This window comes from Erinaceus europaeus, chromosome 6 (assembly GCF_950295315.1).
Source record: "Erinaceus europaeus chromosome 6, mEriEur2.1, whole genome shotgun sequence".
In the NCBI taxonomy this organism is placed as follows: domain Eukaryota; kingdom Metazoa; phylum Chordata; class Mammalia; order Eulipotyphla; family Erinaceidae; genus Erinaceus; species Erinaceus europaeus.
The window spans coordinates 3,551,261-3,569,600 of record NC_080167.1 but is presented as its reverse complement, the minus strand read 5'-3'; the positions used below and the strand labels follow the sequence as shown (position 1 = coordinate 3,569,600).

Below are 18,340 nucleotides of genomic sequence, written 5' to 3'. Positions count from 1 at the left end.
GGCTCATGGTTTATTGTGTTTGCCACCAGCTGCAGACTTCTCATCTCATTAGCTCTTTTAGAATACTGTGGGTGAAGACAGCTGTAGCCTACTTGAGTCTCCAGCTCCTGGGTATTCTGAAGGCTGAATTTGCTATTCACTTTCTATAATCCTTGGGAAGGGAAGGGATGGGGAGGGGAGGGGAAGGAAAAAAAAAGAAAGAAATGAAGGAAGAAAGAATGCAAATTCACTAGACCAAGAAAATGTATTATTTTTTAAAGATTTTATTTATTTATTCATGAAGATAGGAGAGAGAGAGAGAGAGAGAGAGAGAGAGAGAGAGGGGAAGATGGAATGAGAACCAGACATCACTCTGGTCCATGTGCTGCCGGGGATTGAACTCTGGACCTCATGCTTGAGAATTCAATGCTTTATCCAACTGTACCACCTTCTAGACCACAGGAAACGTATTTTTAAAATGAGTTTTCAAATCCTGTTCGAGAGTAGAAAGGTGCATTGCATTGAAAAAAAAATCTTTTCTGATCAAATTTTAATTATCTATCTTATGCCAGAGGCTTGGCCAGGATAAGGGCTTAGTAAAACCGTCATCATCAAGTTAGATGTAATGTCCCCAGACGCTGCCCGCACCACCAATGCTGGTGCCTGAGCCACAGAGAAAGAAACACAATGGCATCAGCATGAGCTAGATCTGAATTAGTGTTACTGCAACTCTATGTAACTGAAAACTCGTCTTTAAGAGGCGGCGGCCAGCCCGAGTCAAGCTAGCCTTTGGAGAGCAAATAAACAAACACACTATGGTGAACGAAGGGGCTGCAGAGCCTCGCGGCTGGAGCTGCAGAATCCACTCGTTCGAGTCTTATAAATAACTGTTTTCTGTCACTGGGATACAAGAGCCACGCTACCTCTTGGGTGTCCATCTGTTACTTGCTACGGCTCTCCACAGAAACTTTCAATAGGAAGCAGACTCATCGAAGACAAAGAATATTAATTTAATGAATCTTCGGGCATTGCAGCTGCCTCCCCACCCCCAAACACAAGCGCAGAATCTGTGCTGGGCCCACCTAACTGTCCTTGAGCCCAGACTCAACTCATGACCATGAATGGGAAGGGGCAGGCTGGCGGCTTTTCTGACAGCTTGCGGCAGAGTCGCGGTGAGCCCCAGACACGAGGAGCTGCTTAGAGAAGCCCGTGTGTGTCGGCACAGGTGAGGCCGAGTGTCAGCTGGGAGAAGCAGAGGCTGGGTACCTGCTTACTTAGAAAGACACCCCCCACGCCGGCCGGCGCAGACCCTCAACAAGTCTCCCGAGTAAACATGAAAACCTGAGAGTAGCCAGCTAGAAAATGCCTTTCTTTAGCGTTAAGGTGATCAATTAGGTGTCTGTTCAAACAGCTCACAGAGAATCACAAAGTTTCAAAGGCAGGGGTGCCGGACTTCCCAAAGTCCATCCCCGCTGGCTGCTCACCTGCTCGTCACGGCCAAAGACAAAGGCCGGGTGGAGGCGGAGGCTGTGAGCGCACAAGACCACCACAGGGCCTGCTGGCGATGCCCGGCGGCCTCAGCGAGCAGGGTCACCCTTGACCCGGCGCCTTACTGGAGTCAACAAACCCCGGGCTGCCTCCGAAGGGGAAGCCCATTTGTGAAGCACAGAGCTGTGCTGAACTTCCAAGGGCCAGCAGCAGAGGTGTGGAGAGGAACTCTGACTGACTTGTTCAAGAAACTCGTCTCAGTGGTTGTTCTCAAATAAGAAGCTTGCTCCTCTATTCTTAATTACATCTCCCCAATGACTCCCGAGCCCATTCCAGTTCCCACAGAGTACCATTAATGTGGGATAAGTAAATCTCATTAATTCATAATATGAATGACTGGAATTCATAACAATTCGGGACAGGGGCTGGACTGAAGTTTATCTTTGCGTGATCTATGAAAAAAAGATCTGCTACACAAATTAATAGAGTAACAAGATCTCAGGAGGCCTGTTTCAACAGTTCAGAAGTGTTTTAGAGCAATTCAGAAGCATTCATTTGCATATAATTATTATGCTAATTACAAATCGTCCTTATCTATTCACTAGACGGATTCCCAAAGGACCACTAATTGTCAATAACTTGTTGGCCTAGTTTTTGTTACTGAACATACCTCGGAGGAACAAGCCCGCATTAGAAATATTCTCCGCTTCAGCCCCTCGCTAATCCTTGCTGGCTTTTCACCAAGGATGCTGCTAAAAGCTGAGCTTTAACCTGAGGCGCGGTCACACCTACAAGCAACCATTCTCAGCGCAGAGCACGGGGGTGGCCACAGCCCAGGTGCCAACTCAGGGCACAGCCAGGATTCTCTGCTTCCTTCCCCTCTCGCTCCTGGCTGTGCTGATGAGGGCAGGCCCTCAAAGTCCGCTCAAGGTTACAAATTAAAAGAGGGAGAGAAATAAAAATCGGGGGTTATGAGATGACAACCGAAGCCTGCTGCAGCAGACTCCACACCCGAATTCCCACAGAAGGGAGAGCAGGTATCTGCTTCCCAGATGGAGGCAGGAGTGGAGGCCAAGGAGACCCCGGGGAATGGGAGCCGGGCTGGAGGTTCCAGGAGAGCCCAGGAAGCAAGGCTGCTGCTGTCACTGCAGGACTGCCAACCGCCCAGGGCAAGAGAGACCAGAGGCAGAAAGAGACAGACAGACAGACAGACACGGAGGCTTCTTCCAACATAGCGGAGGCCGGGCTCGCACCTAGGTTTTCTGGGCCCGGTTAAGCCTATTATTTAACAATGAAGCCATTTTAAACGCTAGACACCAGAGATTTTAATATATTAACCTGTCAGTTCTGTTAAAGGTGCAAGTACTTTTTTTTTTTTTAATTGAATAGGACAGAGAAACTGGGAGAGGCAGAGAGTGGGAGAGACAGACAGACACCAGCAGACCCGCTTCAAACCCCCTGCAGGCAGGCTCCTGGCGCAAGTACGCACACATTACAAATCCTTAAGTATATGCCACACGCCTGTGTCTTTTCCCACATGCCAGCTCATAACACATCACACAGATCCCTGAGCATTGGGGGGGGGGGTGTGGACTACAAGTAGCACCGACACCCTGGGCCGAGCCCCCTGCTTCCTCTGGCTCCTCCCAAGCTCGGACAAGCTGGGCTCAGAGGCGGCACAGGCACGAGGAGGGTCGGGTTCATACCCTCCCTCACCCCAGGACAAGACTCCGGTGGAGGGACGTCTGCCTCTCCGCCCAGACACCTTTCCCAAGAGTCTGCACCGCCGGTGGTGAAGGACTTTCAGCACGAGCGCACGTCAAACGCTGAGCTATCTGCACTCACTGCTATCAGCTGCTCAGAGAACACACCACCCACCCAGAAACTGCCGTGATTCTGCTTCATACTCCACCGTAAGTCCTGCTTCCTTCCTTCTTTTAAAACACAGGTTAGAAAGAACACAAAGCTGGTGATGAGTGAGTGCTGAGGAAGGGGCATTTGGGGCCAGACATGTCTGTGGTGCAGTTTGCCTAAGATCCCAGACATCAGAGGCATCAAAGAGGCGGTGTGGCATTCGTCCACAAGAGGGCACTGCCGCCCAACAGCACCCTCCAGCGGGTCTCTGAATCTTCCTGGGAAGCACATCCTGCAAGGTTCTCAAAGCAGAGCCAAGGCGGAAACACTCCCACATTCCTCTGACTAGGAAGCATGCTCACATGGGTCTCGATGAACTCTGGGATGCGGCCGGCAGGGGACACGTCTCAGGTACACGTCTCAGGTACAGTACAGACCAGACCGGACCGACACCTGAAACACCAAGTCGGAAGCCAAAGCAAAACTGCCATTTCCTCAAGATCTGGACTCGAGTTTATTACAAATCAGGAGCAGAGAAGCAGTTTTCTCCCCTCCCTCCTTCTTTCCTTAGAGCACAGAAGCAGTTCTCTCCCCTCCCTCTCTCCCTTCCTCCTTTCCTTCCCTGCCTCCGGGGTTACCGCTGGGGCTCGGTGCCAGCACTGCGAATCCACTGCTCCTGGAGGCCATTTTTCCGTTGTTGTTATTGGTGGTGGTGGCGTTGGATAGAACAGGCAGAAATGGAGAAAGGAGAGGGAGACAGAAAGACAGACACCTACAGACCTGCTTCACCGCCTATGAAGCGACTCCCCCTGCAGGTGGGGAGCCGGGGCTCGAACCGGGATCCTCGCGCCGGTCCTGGGGCTTCACGCCACATGCGCTTCCAAGGCAGCATCTGGCCAGCACGGACTCTCCCTGGGCTTGCTGACTGTCAGCAGAGACTGCTACGAAACAAAAGCTCTTGTTTTAGAGCCACAGATGTGGGCAGCTGCATAGCCACAGCACAGCTCCAGCAGACAGAAAGCCTTTCTTTTCCAGTCAAAGGCGACAGCGGGAACCAAAGCAACACGGCAGTGCAGGACCTGAGGGCTGGAGACAGCCCGCCCGGTGCAGTGTGCGCCTTACCCTGTGTGAGGCTTCAAGAGTGGTGCTGTGATCTCTCTCTCTTAAGGTTTTACTTACTTATTGATGAGAAAGATAGGAGGAGAGAAAGAACCAGACATCACTCTCCACACGTGCTGCTGGGAACCCAACTTGGGACCTCATGCTTGAGAGTCCAAAGCTTTATCACTGCGCCACCCCCCGGACCACAGATTCAACGTCTATGACCCTCCCCCCCCCAAAAAAAAAAGTCTGCAGGTCATCCCAGGCAGTGGAATCATAGAGGTATCAAGTCCCGGAGAAGCCCTGGGAGGGAAGAATAAAGGACGTAATGCAGACAGCACAGCGAGGCCCTCTGCGCGGAGCCCAGCGGCGGCCACGATCCCAGGAGCCCTGTGCCGGAGGGAGCGGCCAGGGAAGCCGGTGAACCTGCGGCTTGAGACGCCCCTCCCTGCGCCGCCCACAAGTGACGAGAAGAGCGGCGACTTCGGGAAGGTAGGCCGAGGCTCCACACTCAGGGCACCGCCTCAAGGCCACCGGAGCACCCACAGGGCTGGAGAGGGTCGAGAGGAAGCTGCCGCCCCACCGAGCATCGCCAGGCCCAGGCCCCGGGCGCACGGCCTCCTGCTGGGGTCACCCCCTCTCTGATCTGCTGTATCTCTGTGGTCTATTTTCAAGCTGCAGCCCCCAAACAATTCAGGATTTCTCTACTGTTCATATCTGCTTACTGCTGACATCTACAAAAGTTAGACACGGGTTAGAGTATGTCAGATGCAGATCTGTAAGTCTCAAAGTTTTGAATTAAACAAAAGTTCTACTACAAAAAACAAACAGAACTGAAAACTTGTGAAGACAAAGCCCTCTGCTCCAGCAGTGCTCAAGTGGGGCAGGCAGGGAAGGGCCCATCTTTGCCAACACACAGAAATACCTAAAAATATGGTTCCAATTTCTTCCTTTTTTTTTTTTTTTTTTAAACCCTGCTCATTTTCTTTCAAATTGCTTCCAAAAATGAAGGTCTCTGTGATGTTAATCGTGTGTACACTTCGGCTTACACTTTAAAGGGCCTTCCTCTCCTGGGAAGTGGCTTTTGTATACAGATCCTGGGGAGCTACTTAGACAGCACGCTGGGGATGATTAAAAGCGGCCAGATTCCAATTTATACCTAAAAAAAAAAAAAAAAAAAAAAACAGGAGCAGATGTCAACTGACTGCATTTGTGTATGTTTTGGAAATGAGCTGGAGATGCATGTGCATTCCATCAGGGCATTTAAAGAATTCTCAATTTTTTTTTTTTTTTTTTTTTACACTGTGGTTCTGTAACAGCGAGAACTTCAGAAATTAGAAAACATTAAACCTTACGTTATGGTGTTTGACGCGAGATCCCTTGATTCGTTCAAGCACCTTTAATCTGAAAGAAAGGCACTTGACATTCTGAAAGCACTCAGGAGTCTAAGATGTGGAGGCATCTCAGATATGTATATATAGTTTATATATGTGATATTAGTAAAGGGAAAAGTAGCATTTATTCAACATCTGAGCAATACAACTACTCTGAAAACTGCAAGACACTGATGAAACTAATAAATCCATGCTCAGGAACTGGAGAGCGTTGAAGCTTCCCTTCTTAGAGGAGACGGTGACTCCGTGCAGGCCCCTGGCAGTACCCAGTTTACCAGTGGAGGCTTTTCTAATTTATTTATTATCGGATACAGACTGAGAGAAGTTGAGAAGGGAGAGAGACAGAGAGACACCTGCAACCCTCCTTCACTCATGAAGCTTTCCCCCTGCAGGGGGGGACCAGGGGCTTGAACCCGGTCCTTACACACTGCAATGTGTGCGCTCAGCCAGGTGCGCCACTCCCTGGCCCCCCAGTGGAGGCTATTCAAGGGGGGGGGATATATGTCCTGAGCAGGAGTCCTCCTCCTTAAAGGACCTCAATGCCAGCACTCCACTACCGTGCCTCTCGCCCTGAAACCGGAAACCGGAAACGTGGCCGAGAAAAGAAGCTGGATGCAGACACCGTGCAGAGACCCAGACCCTCAACTCCCGCCAGCTTCAGCAGACGCTGACGGACCTTCTAGATTACAGACAGGAGGGCCTGGAGCCACGGTCCTGTGCAAACTTCTATGAATCATCAACAAAACCTCCAGTAACTCTTAGCCTGTAACCCTGAGCCTGACAGATTTTTCAAAGCAGCCCTCGTTCCGAGAGTTGCGGTGAGGACTTGAGGGAACTTTGCAAGAAAAGAACAAGGAAGAAAGATATGTCACTGCAAGATGGAGTTAGAAATCTCCTCAGTGGGACTCCTTTACTTGTTTCCTAAGCATGGCCAGCAAGTCGCAATTCTGTAAGGAGAGTGGTCTACAAGTCAGGTATCTGACACAAGAAACCCAGCAGGGAGGGCCCAGTCCTGACTGTGCCAGCGTCACTGACTTGAAGTGTCTGGGCTGGCTGTGCTGGTTTTAGATTCCCCTGCAGTGACAGAAACCTCCACCAGGTGGAGTGGGGAGAGTCCCCTCCATTCTGGATTTCTGAACCCCCCCAGCTCTCTCATTTGTCTGGTTCTGGAGGAGATGCGGTTAGCTTCCCTCTCAAAACCACTGCGTAACTGCTCTTATTCCCTTCAGAGCAGGCGAGCAGAGGCCATGAATCAGCTGGTTCAGAAGCCACAGCCCATCAAGCAAGCTGAAAACTGGTGGTCGGAAGCCTCCCCGTGAGACCCGGCGCACGGCTGCCTCAGTGCGACAGCGCCAGGTGTCAGGGGTCGCTCTCACACAACCTCCTGCCCGCCCGGAGAGCGGAGAGCAGGGAGACACGGATCTGCTTCCAGGCGGCAAACTACGGCAAAGGTGATGGGGCCGTTCCTCTGACTGGGCCATCACACGGCCACTAAATCCGTGATGGGTCATGAAGCAGATACACTGAAGCAGAGGGCCCCCACCCCAATCCGCGGTGCACACCTCTGTCACCGCGACAGGGTCCCCAGTCACCGGCTCCTTTTCCTTCCTTCTTTCTTTCTTTTTAATATTTATTTTCCCTTTTGTTGCCCTTTATAGGACAGAGAAATGGAGAGGGGGAGAGAAAGACAGACACCTGCAGGCCTGCTTCACCATCTGTGAAGCTACTCCCCCCTGCTGGTGGGGAGCCGGGGGCTCGAACCGGGATCCCTACGCCGCTCCGAGCTTCACGCCGCCTGCGGGCCACCACCTGCCTCCCTCATTCTTCTCACTGTCGGCAGAGGGCGCGAGGGCCTCACCCATGGGAGACGAGCGCTCTGCCAGCTGGGCTATCTGCCTCCTGGCCACAAACCTTCTTCTCCAGCACGGCAGGTGGAGCCGCTCAAGGACAGAATGCGAGGGCAGAATCAGAGCAGCACGTCAACCCAAGGGCAAGCCACGCCGCTCAAGGGGGTCCTGGGGCTGAGCTATGGCGACCCGGCCTCGCTGCCTGAAGCCCAGCCTCACGGGGAGAATCCGCTGAGAATTTACCGGAGCACAGCCGGCACCTCTGGCGGAGCGGCTCCACGCTGGTCCCCCCAGCACGCCCACACTCCTTGGCAGAAGGGAACCGTGCCGGGGCTCCTTTTGGATGCGCAGATGGCACGAGCATCCCCGCACGACAGCAGACGCACTTTGAGTGCCGGCACCAGCCAGTCAGACGGAGGGAGAGACGACGGAGCGACAGGACACGGGATGGCCGACCCTTGGCAACATCACGATGAAGTGAGAGGAGTGGGTCACATCTGGCCACACACAAACTGCCGTGGTCCCACTAAGAGGAAATAAGCGGACGGGCAAATCCGGGGAAAACAGACTCCCTGCAGCCGAGGCCGGGCAGCAGCAGCCGGCAGCGGCAGTCATGAGGTTGAGGAGTCCCTCTGGGGCGAGTGTGCGGTACACACGATCACACACACACACTCTACACAGCAAGGTGGTGCTATGACTCAAATTCATCTTTCTGAAACAAAATTCGGAAAACAGCTGTGAACAGAGAAGGGCGAGCACACACAAACACAGATGTGCGCTCACCCACGCCCCAGCCGACGCCCGGTGTGGACAAGGATCACAACTCCTGCTCGGGGCGGCTCCACAGGTTCGGTCCCAACCATGCTCCTTCGGGAGCGCCCCTTCTCCAGGCTGCGGATACACACCCTCCAGACCAGCGGTTTCCTCCCCTTCCTGCAGGTCAGGCTGCGGCAGGAGTGAGCAGGGCCTCACCCAGAGCCTCCCTACCGTTTGCCTTCTCGACTCCTCTCCCTAGCATGTGGGCCAGCAAACCTCAACTGAGTCCGTTTAGCCCCGGGACGGCGCAAAGCTCGAGTGTCCCTGGCAGTCTCTGTGCCGGACGTGGGAAGCACACCTGAGAGCCGAGAGAGCCCATCATCCCGCCTGGCCAGCACGACCTTTCCAAAGGCCACCTGTAAAACAGCAAGACAGTTGTACGAGTCGGGCCGGGGGTCGGCCCTGTGCTGTCATGCTGCTGCCCACGCATCAAGCGGCTCCTGATGGCCTCTCCTGTGCTCCCAGCATCCTCTCCGAGAGACCAAGAAAAAACAAAAGCGCACGAGACAAGTGAACGTGCACTTGCGTCTAAGGAAAAAGGATCCTTCCTACACGATTTCAAAGGTGCAACCAACCCTACAATCAAGATAACTTCAGGGCAGCAGGGCTAGACAGCATACTGGCTATGCGGACACTCTTGTGCCTGAGGCTCCCAAGCCCCAGGTTCAATCCCCTACACCACCATAAACCAGAGCTGCTGCTCAGTGCTTTGGGAGAGGGTGGGGGAAACGAATTTCAAATCACAGGACAACTAAAAACCCAAGTTTTACCCAAGCACTACAAGGGTCCCTTAACACTGTTCCTCTAACGGGGGTGGGGTGGGGGGGACGCTAGAAAACCAGGGCCCAGGTTAAGATGTCACTGCAACCAGTCCCAACCCTGAGACCCGTTTTAGGTCTACCTTCAAATTCCAGCTGTGAACGGGACGTGTACGCTCAGCCAGGTGAGCCACCGCCCGGCCCTGCAGGTGCTCCTGTGTGCTGGCCGTGGCTTAAGCCTGCCTCCTCACACACAGCAGCGTGCGCTCTACCTGGTAAGCCACCTTCTGGCCCCCATCAAGCACCCCGTGCCAACATTAGCCCTGGCTGAGCTGCTAATATTCATATGCAAAGCGGCTCTGTGCTTCCTCAGTCACACTTGGGAGCTGCAAGGGAGCCAGTGTGATTTAAAGAAGCCAGGGCAGAATCCTCTTCTAAGAAAATGTAGTTTTTATTTCTTCAATGAAAACCCCTAGGCCAGGTGTGCTAAGATTGCTTAAGGAGATGCTCTCCACAGAAAATCACCTTCTTCCTCACTGTTCCTGCTGCACAGACCCAGACCTATCTTCCAGGCTCATTTTGCTATGGAAATGCAGGTCAGACAAAATAAATAAATAAAATAAAGAATAAAAAAAAAAAAAGAAAATCTTTGTACATGTTAGAGGTAACAGAGTCTAAGAACTTCAGCATCTATGTGGTACTTACTGCTGGTTCAACCTGACTTCGGTCTGCGATATCTATGTGGACAATTTCAACAGTTTTCCATGTGTTGGGGTCTAAACCGTGTACCTGTAAGTAACAGAGGGACAAAGGAAACTATAGACGATTCTTGTTAGCCAAGACCTTAATACATACATGTGATATTCCTCTTGAGGCTCTGAGACCACTGCTACCCTGGTTCAGACACTGACTATGAGTCTTGGGGGTGTAGAAATTCTTTGCTACCCCTTGCAAACCCACAGAGGTTACTGGGGGTGCAGCTGGAGGTTGGTCCAGCCCCAGCTGTCTGTGTCAGGGTGATGTGTGTCGGCTTTCTTCACCCTACTCCCCCCACCCAAGAGTGAGGACACTGTCAAATGAGCAAAAATCGGACACGATTTATATAGAGAAACATAGCTGGCCTGTGCTTGGCATGAATCAGACTCTGCAGCCCTCCTCACCTCTAAGTCCCAGGGGAACGGAAGCTGACACTATCCTACAGTTATTCGGCTTCACTGTGATGTCATCTCTTCTCTATCTCTTGTTGCTCATTTATTTCTGAAACTCCATTATGAACTAATTAAGAACTGCTTAAAAACTGCAAAGCGGCTTATTAAATCAAACACAGATCAGAGCACACCTAATTATCTCATTTAGAAGTTAAATTTGAGTTATTATGAAAAAAAAACATGAAATAAGTAATGAATTAGAAAACTTAAATACTATAAATCATGTGACTCAAAAATTGAATTGTGTTAATCGACAACACAGAAGCAGCCAGATTTTAAGACCGCAGTGACCGTAGTCCGCCCTCTACACAGAGAAGCACCAGCAGCTGGGGCAGAAATAACCCAGCAGGAGCAGCGGCAGGACACAGAGGGGCTCACCGAGTGCGTGCGAATTGGGGGCATGGAGCCGGCACTTAGGCCAAGTTCCCAGGTGCCTCTGCTGGCCCGGGCAAAACACCTTTGGAAGCCAAGGCCACCACCCTTTATCAGTTCCCACACAAGCTTAAGTGAAAGTTAATGATTACATTAAGTCCCAGCTGACCCGAAACTTACTATTATTTTTTTAAATGGCTACATAGTTTGTTGTTTGCTTTTTCTCCAAGCTCTGCTCAGTTCTGGCTTACAGTACTGGCTGGCTGAAACTTATTTATTGGATAAATGCTCACCAACTTGTAAAATCTAGGAGCTTGTCAACTTTTTGTAAATTATTCAAAGCACCTCCTGCCACTGGTCGCTTATCTGACATCAACCCATGTCCCCAGCAAAGAGGGATGGAGGCGGGACTGAAGGCGGTCAGCCTGCTCTGCAAGCAGCCCTGACAAACACACAGGGCGAGGACAGCAGACACGGGAGACTGGGGGTTGTCTATGACCTGACCGGTCACGCTCTCCCAGCCCCAGCCCCAGCCCCAGGACAGCAAGCACAACAAAGTCCACTCCACCGGCTCCAAGCAGCCTGCTCACCGAGTTCTGACACACCCGGCTGTGGCCAGATGCAGGCATGCTGACGAGACGGGCGACAGCACAGCCCTTTCTGGGGATCTGTGGGGTGCGTGCCCAGGGCCCCAACTCACGTTTTCCAGTGTTCCCAAGTCTGGTTTGTGCCAGGTCTCGATTTTAATGAAGAAGTCGTCTTTCATGTATTCATTCTGCAGACAACACAACAGCAAAGCGGCAGTGACCATTCGATCATCCTGACGGGGGGGGGGGGGGGGGGCCCGCGCGCAGATGCCCGCCCAGGCCCAGAATGAGCCTTCCATGAAGGCCACTGGCCCCGAGCGACAGACCAGGCGCACTCTGGAAGACTTCACACGACCCTGCGGGCTCGTGGCATGCAGGGCTGCGAGTACAGAAGCCGTGAACTCTGCTGAGCCATTCTGGCATTCAAAGGAAGGAGCAGAAGCAAAATCAAGGCGCTAAGGGGTTGATGAGAGAAGGCTGGGGAAGCCCGGATTCCCACGGGGCCACGGGGCAGAACGGGGGCGGGGGCGAGAGAAGAGCCGCCAGCAGCGGGCAGTCTCCGCTAAACAAGCCAGGAGGGGCTGAAAAGGACTACTAGGCAAATCAAAGTCTAAAGATGGGGAGAAAAGCAAGATCAGAAAAACAAACTGCACTCACCGTTACAACTGGGCCGTGACAGACAGGCGGAGGCAAAGGGGAGAGAAATGCAGAATATTAATCAGAATCAAACGGTGTCCCGAGATTCCACGTCACAACCAGACTGCCTGCAGACACAACACTGAACAGTTCATGTCTACATAGCTTGCTTCCTTCTGGCCAGGTGACACTGCAGGGCCAGAGGAAGGGATGGTGGCACGGAGCCGAAGCCCTGCTCACGAGGCTGGCGGGCAAGCAGGAAGCCCTCACTTTCTCCAAGGGCCTGGGGCGACTGCTGTCTGGGAACACGCCCGAAGGAAGCTCTGAGGGGAGGAGCCCACTACACCCACTGGCCTTTCTTCTGTCACAGCTCGTGCGGTGACTCTCGCAGGGCCTAGCTTCTCCAGGAGCCCCAACCCGGGGCGCCCCTCCTCGGGCCGCGGGGTGGGGAAGGGCAGGGCGCGGCGGCCAGGCGCGGCTTACTCGTCCTGCAGTAGGGGTATGCGTTCCAGGCTTTCTCGTGAAACACCAAGGAGCCCTCGGGAGCAATCATCCTCACAAACGCAGGGACTTTGCTGTGGAGAGATTGTTGGGCGTTACTCTGAGCGGCGGCACTGCTCTCTGCTGGCACCCGCCAGCCTGCTGCTTCGAAGAGAACTGTGATCAGAGCTGGTTATGACCTCAGCTCCGTAACTTGTGTTCAACGCTCTCTGATCAACAGTTTTCTTTCCAATTCAAAGTAATCAGGTAGAAAATTAATACAGACACAACAACATGAGTAAGAGCATGTCCAGCCATACAGAGTTCTTTTTCAAATACAAGCAGTTTTCCCTTGTGAACTTGTGACTTACTAGGAACTCTAAGTGCATTGAAGACATTCGACACAGAAGACCCCGCCCGTGTTGCTGAACCACACAGCAGCTTCTCTCAGTGAGGAAAAGCTCTAGGTTAAGAGAGTGTCTGAAAAATCAAAGTTGAATACAATTTACAGAATAAACTTAAGGAATAAAAGACAGTGGGAAGATCCCATGGAGAAACTGAGCTAGTAAAATATTTCTAAGCATGAAATCTGAGCTGCTGCAGTAAGAGTCTGGAAAGACTGCTCAGTCTTCAGAAGCAGAGGCACCGCAAATAGAATACACAACTGGCTGGGAGTCGGGCGGTGGCACAGCGGGTTAAGTGCACGTGGCGCGAAGCGCAAAGACCGGCATAAGGACCCTGGTTCGAGTCGCCGGCTCCCCACCCGCAGGGGGGGCCATTTCACAAGCGGTGAAGCAGGTTTGTCTGTAGGTGTCTGTCTTTCTCTCCCCTTCTCTGTCTTCCTCTCCTCTCTCTATTTCTCTCTATCCTATCCAACAATAAAACAGCAAGGGCAACAAAAGGGAATAAATAAATAAATAAATAAAATAAAAAGGAAAGAAAACATAACTGGTTATCAAATGGGGAGGTGTCACAGCAGCCTTCACAGCAAGGCAGACGAGCAGCCAGAGAGCAGAGAGCAGTTTCACCTGCAAGGCTTTCGGGGGGGGGGGGGGTTGTTCCAATCCCAGCGCTGCTCTGAGGTAGCGGCGCTCACGGGCCTGCTCTGCCTGGCAGGTGAACTTGGCGCGGCGAGCACACTTCCCAGCAGCGGCCTGCCAGTGGCGGCCACCGCCTCCTATAAGCGGACACTGAGGTGAGTGAGCGCGACACAAGCCCCTCTTCACTGCCAGGCAAGCACCGACCGCTAGCTCCACCTTGCCGTCCCATGATCTCGCATCGGGGCTGCTTCTCCGCAAGCTATGGAGCACTGCCACTTCCCCAAGTGAGAGAAGGAGCTCCGCAAGCAGGGCAGGAAGACGCGGCCTCGGGAGATGGAGAGCCGGGCAGGGTCAGATCTCTGCCGATCTCTGAGGGGAGTGTGGCAGATGGGAGGAGCCCCGCGCCGACAGCACGTTCCCGTCTCCCCAGTGACCAGCACGGGCGAGGCTTGCGGGCCCGCTGTGGTGGCCAAGTCATTTATGTGGGCAGGAGGAAGAGTCTGAGGAAATGAAGCCTTGCCTTCACCTCCTTAAAGACAATGACAAAGGAGGGAGAATTCTGAGCACAAATCTTCAACAACCTTGGGAAGACTAATGCAAAGGGGTGTAACGTCAGAAAAAAAAAAAATGAAGCCAGGATAACTAAACACAATACTGTATTAAAAGTCGAAGAAAATCTATCTAACATCTGGATTACTTCTTCTATTGCTAAAGAACAGGGCCTATCATGCCTTTAAAAGAAGTCTATAGTACAGAGAGGGAAATAAATTGATAGGAATAATAATAATAATATTAACAGGCGCTGCAGAAACGTCTATCCATCTCAGAGAAAAACATTCTAGAATGACAATGGAAAAATCTAGAAAACGGGGGGGGGGGGGGGGGAGGTGGTACCGGAGCATGTAGTGCACGTGGCACAAAGCGCAAGGACCGGCCTAAGGATCCCGGTTCGAGCCCCCGGCTCCCCACCTGAGGGGGGGGGGTCACTTCACAAGAGGTGAAGCAGGTCTGCAGATGTCTGTCTTTCTCTCCCCCTCTGTCTTCCCCTCCTCTCTCGGTTTCTCTCTGTCCTATTCAATAACAACCACAACAAAATGGGAAAAATGGTCTCCAGGAGCAGTGGATTCATAGTGCAGGCACCAAGCCCCAGCAATAACCCTGGAGGCAAAAAAAAAAAAAAAAAAAAAGAAAAAATTTTTAGAGAACTAAGAAAAGGCAGAAGACTATCCACTCTGTACTCATCCAAACCCCTTCCACTGTTTACCCAGACAGAAGAAAACTCGCAGCCGGTCAAAGGGCTGGCAAGATCAGATCTGTAATGAAGTTTCAATATCCCACCATCAGCATTACTGCTGTCTGCTGTCTGACTGGAGAGGTAGAGGCGGGTGGGGAGCGAGAGGGCCCACTGCACTGGCTTCCCTTCAGTGTGGTGGGGCTAACGCTATTATTCACCAAGCACTGCTCGCCTCGGGCTTATGGCGGTGCCGTGCCCTGAACCTTGGGCGTCAAAGTCTGGCGCGGTGTCACCGGCCTCCTCGTTACCAGCAAGCTATGTGGTTACTGCCAGAGTGCCTTTTCTGTTCACGGAATTCCAACAGTCCAGTTCCTGCTTTGACTGAGTTAAGACCCCCCCCAGGCTTTGGACTAGTTTTGCCGCCAGTCGATGTTTTTCTACACGACAGAACACTAGCGCACCCCTTTCTCGACGGTGAAGCTCAGGAGACTTGGGGGACGCGACAGAATGGAACTAGGTCTGCGCAAGTAAACACGGAGGGCGGACTTCCCACCATGCTCTCCCAAATGAGTCACGGGGCGAGCTGTTCGTTCCTACCATGAACTGACCTCATTCCTCAGAGTTCTCACCTCCAGGTAAGCGCACTCAGCCCGCAGCTGCCACTCAGTCAACTCCAGCGCTGTCCCAGAGCACAAAGGCTCTTTCTTTGCCCACACAGCACCCACCGTCAGCCCTGAATGCACACCGGGAACACCCAACTTTAAGGTACAGTTCCACACGGAATGCTTTGACAACTGTGCTGAAAGATTTCCGTTAAGATCAAACCTCAAAAACAACAAGGGCAATAAAAGGAAATAAATAGTTTTAAAAAAAAACCTTTAGATAAAAATAAAATAATAATAAAAAAGCTCTAACCTCAGTGCCACAATGGATGTAAACCTGTCTCAAGGTAATGGTAACTTTCTTGAGAGCAAGTCAAGGGCTTATGGAGTTTTCTTTCTTTTTTTAAAAAAATATTTATTTCCTTTTGTTGCCCTTGTTGTTTTTTTATTGTTGTAGTTATGGATGTCGTTGTTGGATAGGACAGAGAGAAATGGAGAGAGGAGGGGAACACAGACGGGGGAGAGAAAGACAGACACCTGCAGACCTGCTTCACCGCCTGCTTCACCTCCCCTGCAGGTGGGGAGCCGGGGGCTCGAACCGGGATCCTGATGCCGGTCCTTGCAAGCAGTTTGCGCCTCTTGCGCTTAAGCTGGTATGCTACTGCCCAACTCCCAGGGCTTATGCAGTTCAATGAAGAACAAAAAATAATCACAATGTACGATGGACTTTCTTCCAGTTCCAAACTTCTGTTTCGGACATAAATCATACCTTGGACAAATCATTTCAAATGCACTTTGCCCATGAAATTTTTACATGTACTTGTGAACAAAACAGTGCAAGTTTCCATGCTTCTTAACAGACTTCATTTTATTTTAATGAGAGAGATACAGAGATAGACCAAGTAGTGCTCAGCTCTGGTTTAAGGAGATGCTGGGATTGAACCTGGGATCACAGGAGCCCCAGGCAGAAAAGTCACCTGCATAACCATTATGCTATCTCCACAGCCCCAAGCTGCTATTTTGCTACCCTCCATACTACTATGGATTAAGATCAAAATGTCGAAAGACACAAGCAAGAATCAGAAGGCCAGACTAACTTGCCGTAAGTAAAGCAAGTGGCCCATCATTCCATAACCCTGCCTCCGTCCCTCCCTACCGTGCGAGACTCTGTTCGCCGGCTCGGTGCTCGGCTCGGTGCTCAGTGGCAATGACTGTCTGTAGGGGCCGGGCTACGCAAACACGGCCGTGCCAACAAGAGCGACTCCTCGAGCTCGGCTTCCTGGAGGGAGACAGGCTGAGAGCAGGAGGTGCTGTCGAGCTGGACAGGTTGGGAACGGAGCGCTGCCAGACAAACGGAAACCTCGGGAGGCAGTGGGTGCGGGGCATCCGGAACAGGCTGCCCAGGGTCCCAAGACAAAAAGACCTGACCTTCTCATGCTGCTCTGAGGCCTCCATTGCCAGGTCGCACTGAGCAAGGGACAGAGGGACACCAGATGGGAATGGTGGGGCAGGCATGGGCCCCGGCTTGCAAAGTTAAGAACTCAGATTTTTGGGGTCGGGTGGTAGCGCAGCGGGTTAAGCGCATGTGGCACAAAGCGCAGGGACCCGCGTTAAGGATCCCGGTTCGAGCCCCCGGCTCTCCACCTGCAGGAGAGACGCTTCACAGGTGGTGGAGCAGGTCTGCAGGTGTCTGTCTTTCTCTCCCCCTCTCTGTCTGCCCCTCCTCTCTCCATCTCTCTCTGTCCTATCCAACAACGAACGACATCAACAATGGCAATAATAATAACCAATAACCACTACGAGGCTACAACAACAAGGACAACAAAAGGGGAAAAAAATAGCCTCCAGGAGCGGTGGATTCATGGTGCAGGCACCGAGCCCAGCAATGACCCTGGAGGGAAAAAAAAAAAAAAAAAAAAAAAAGAACTCGGATTTTTTGTGTGACAAAAAGTTGCTGAGGACCAGAGGAATGATAATGTTTTGCAAGTTTTGGCGCACATTTTAAGGGGCAAAAAAGATACGTGGATGGCTGACTCTTCAACAGTGCGTGCATGAGCGCGTGAGAGGCACGGCGCGCTCCCTGGCTGTGGCAGTTCATCAGGCGTTCTCTAAATGGAACTGGCAGTGACAGGAAATCCGAATTCTCATCGAGCTCATTTCACCGGCTCATCTTTCAACTATGAACATAACCCTAGATCCCCGGCAAACGATTCTTTCTGCTTACAAAAATAAGCTCTTTGCCTGAACCTCACGAATGTGAAAATTCTTTTCCTAAAAACCTCCGCTGTTTCAACCTCTCGGGAAGGAACAAGGCCGTTCTGGAGGAGGTAGAAGTCCACACACTTCCCATCACCTAGGACTGCCTGGTGCCTGCAGATGGTGAAGATGTGTGCACAACACAGGAGCAAAGCTGAAGGTTCCCAAGAAGGGAAACACGGCATGCAAGTCAGAAGTTTCAATAATTACCTAGCATCCTTTTTTTCCCCCCGCCTCCAGGGTTATCGCTGGGACTCCGTGCCTGCACTACAAATCCACTGCCCCTGGACAACATCTTTTTTCCATTGTTATTACTGCTGTAGTTGTTGGATAGGACAGAAATCGAGAGAGAAGACAGAGAGGGAAGAGAAAGACAGACACCTGCAGATCTACTTCAGAGGTCGTGAAGCAACCCCCCTGCAGGTGGGGAGCGGGGGTCTCAAACTGGGATCCTTATGGCAGTCCTTGCGCTTCACGCCATGTGTGCTTAACCCCATGCACTACGGCCCAGCCCCCTTTATCACTCTTTTCCTTATAAAAGTAAACATAGACCAGTAATGGAAAGAAGTATCTTTTTGCCACCAGGCTTATTGCTGGAACTTTGAACCTGCACACTTCTACCACTCCTGAAGGAATCTCTTCAAAAAAAAAAAAAAAAAAGGGGGGGGAGTCGGGAGGTAGCGCAGCG

At 51.9% G+C, this 18,340-nt stretch overlaps 1 protein-coding gene across 2 annotated transcripts in view; it reads right to left on the bottom strand.

The window, feature by feature from the left end:
* PITPNB (phosphatidylinositol transfer protein beta) overlaps window positions 1-18,340 on the bottom strand; it is a 47,715-nt gene that overhangs the window by 19,683 nt on the left and 9,692 nt on the right. For both annotated transcript variants that reach the window (XM_007529602.3, XM_016191074.2), the window contains exons 4-7: window positions 12,524-12,615; window positions 12,062-12,069; window positions 11,518-11,592; window positions 9,943-10,026 (exon numbers count right to left, since the gene is read on the bottom strand). In XM_007529602.3, the coding sequence (XP_007529664.1) occupies window positions 9,943-10,026; window positions 11,518-11,592; window positions 12,062-12,069; window positions 12,524-12,615 (259 nt within the window). The remainder of the gene's footprint in view (window positions 1-9,942; window positions 10,027-11,517; window positions 11,593-12,061; window positions 12,070-12,523; window positions 12,616-18,340) is intronic.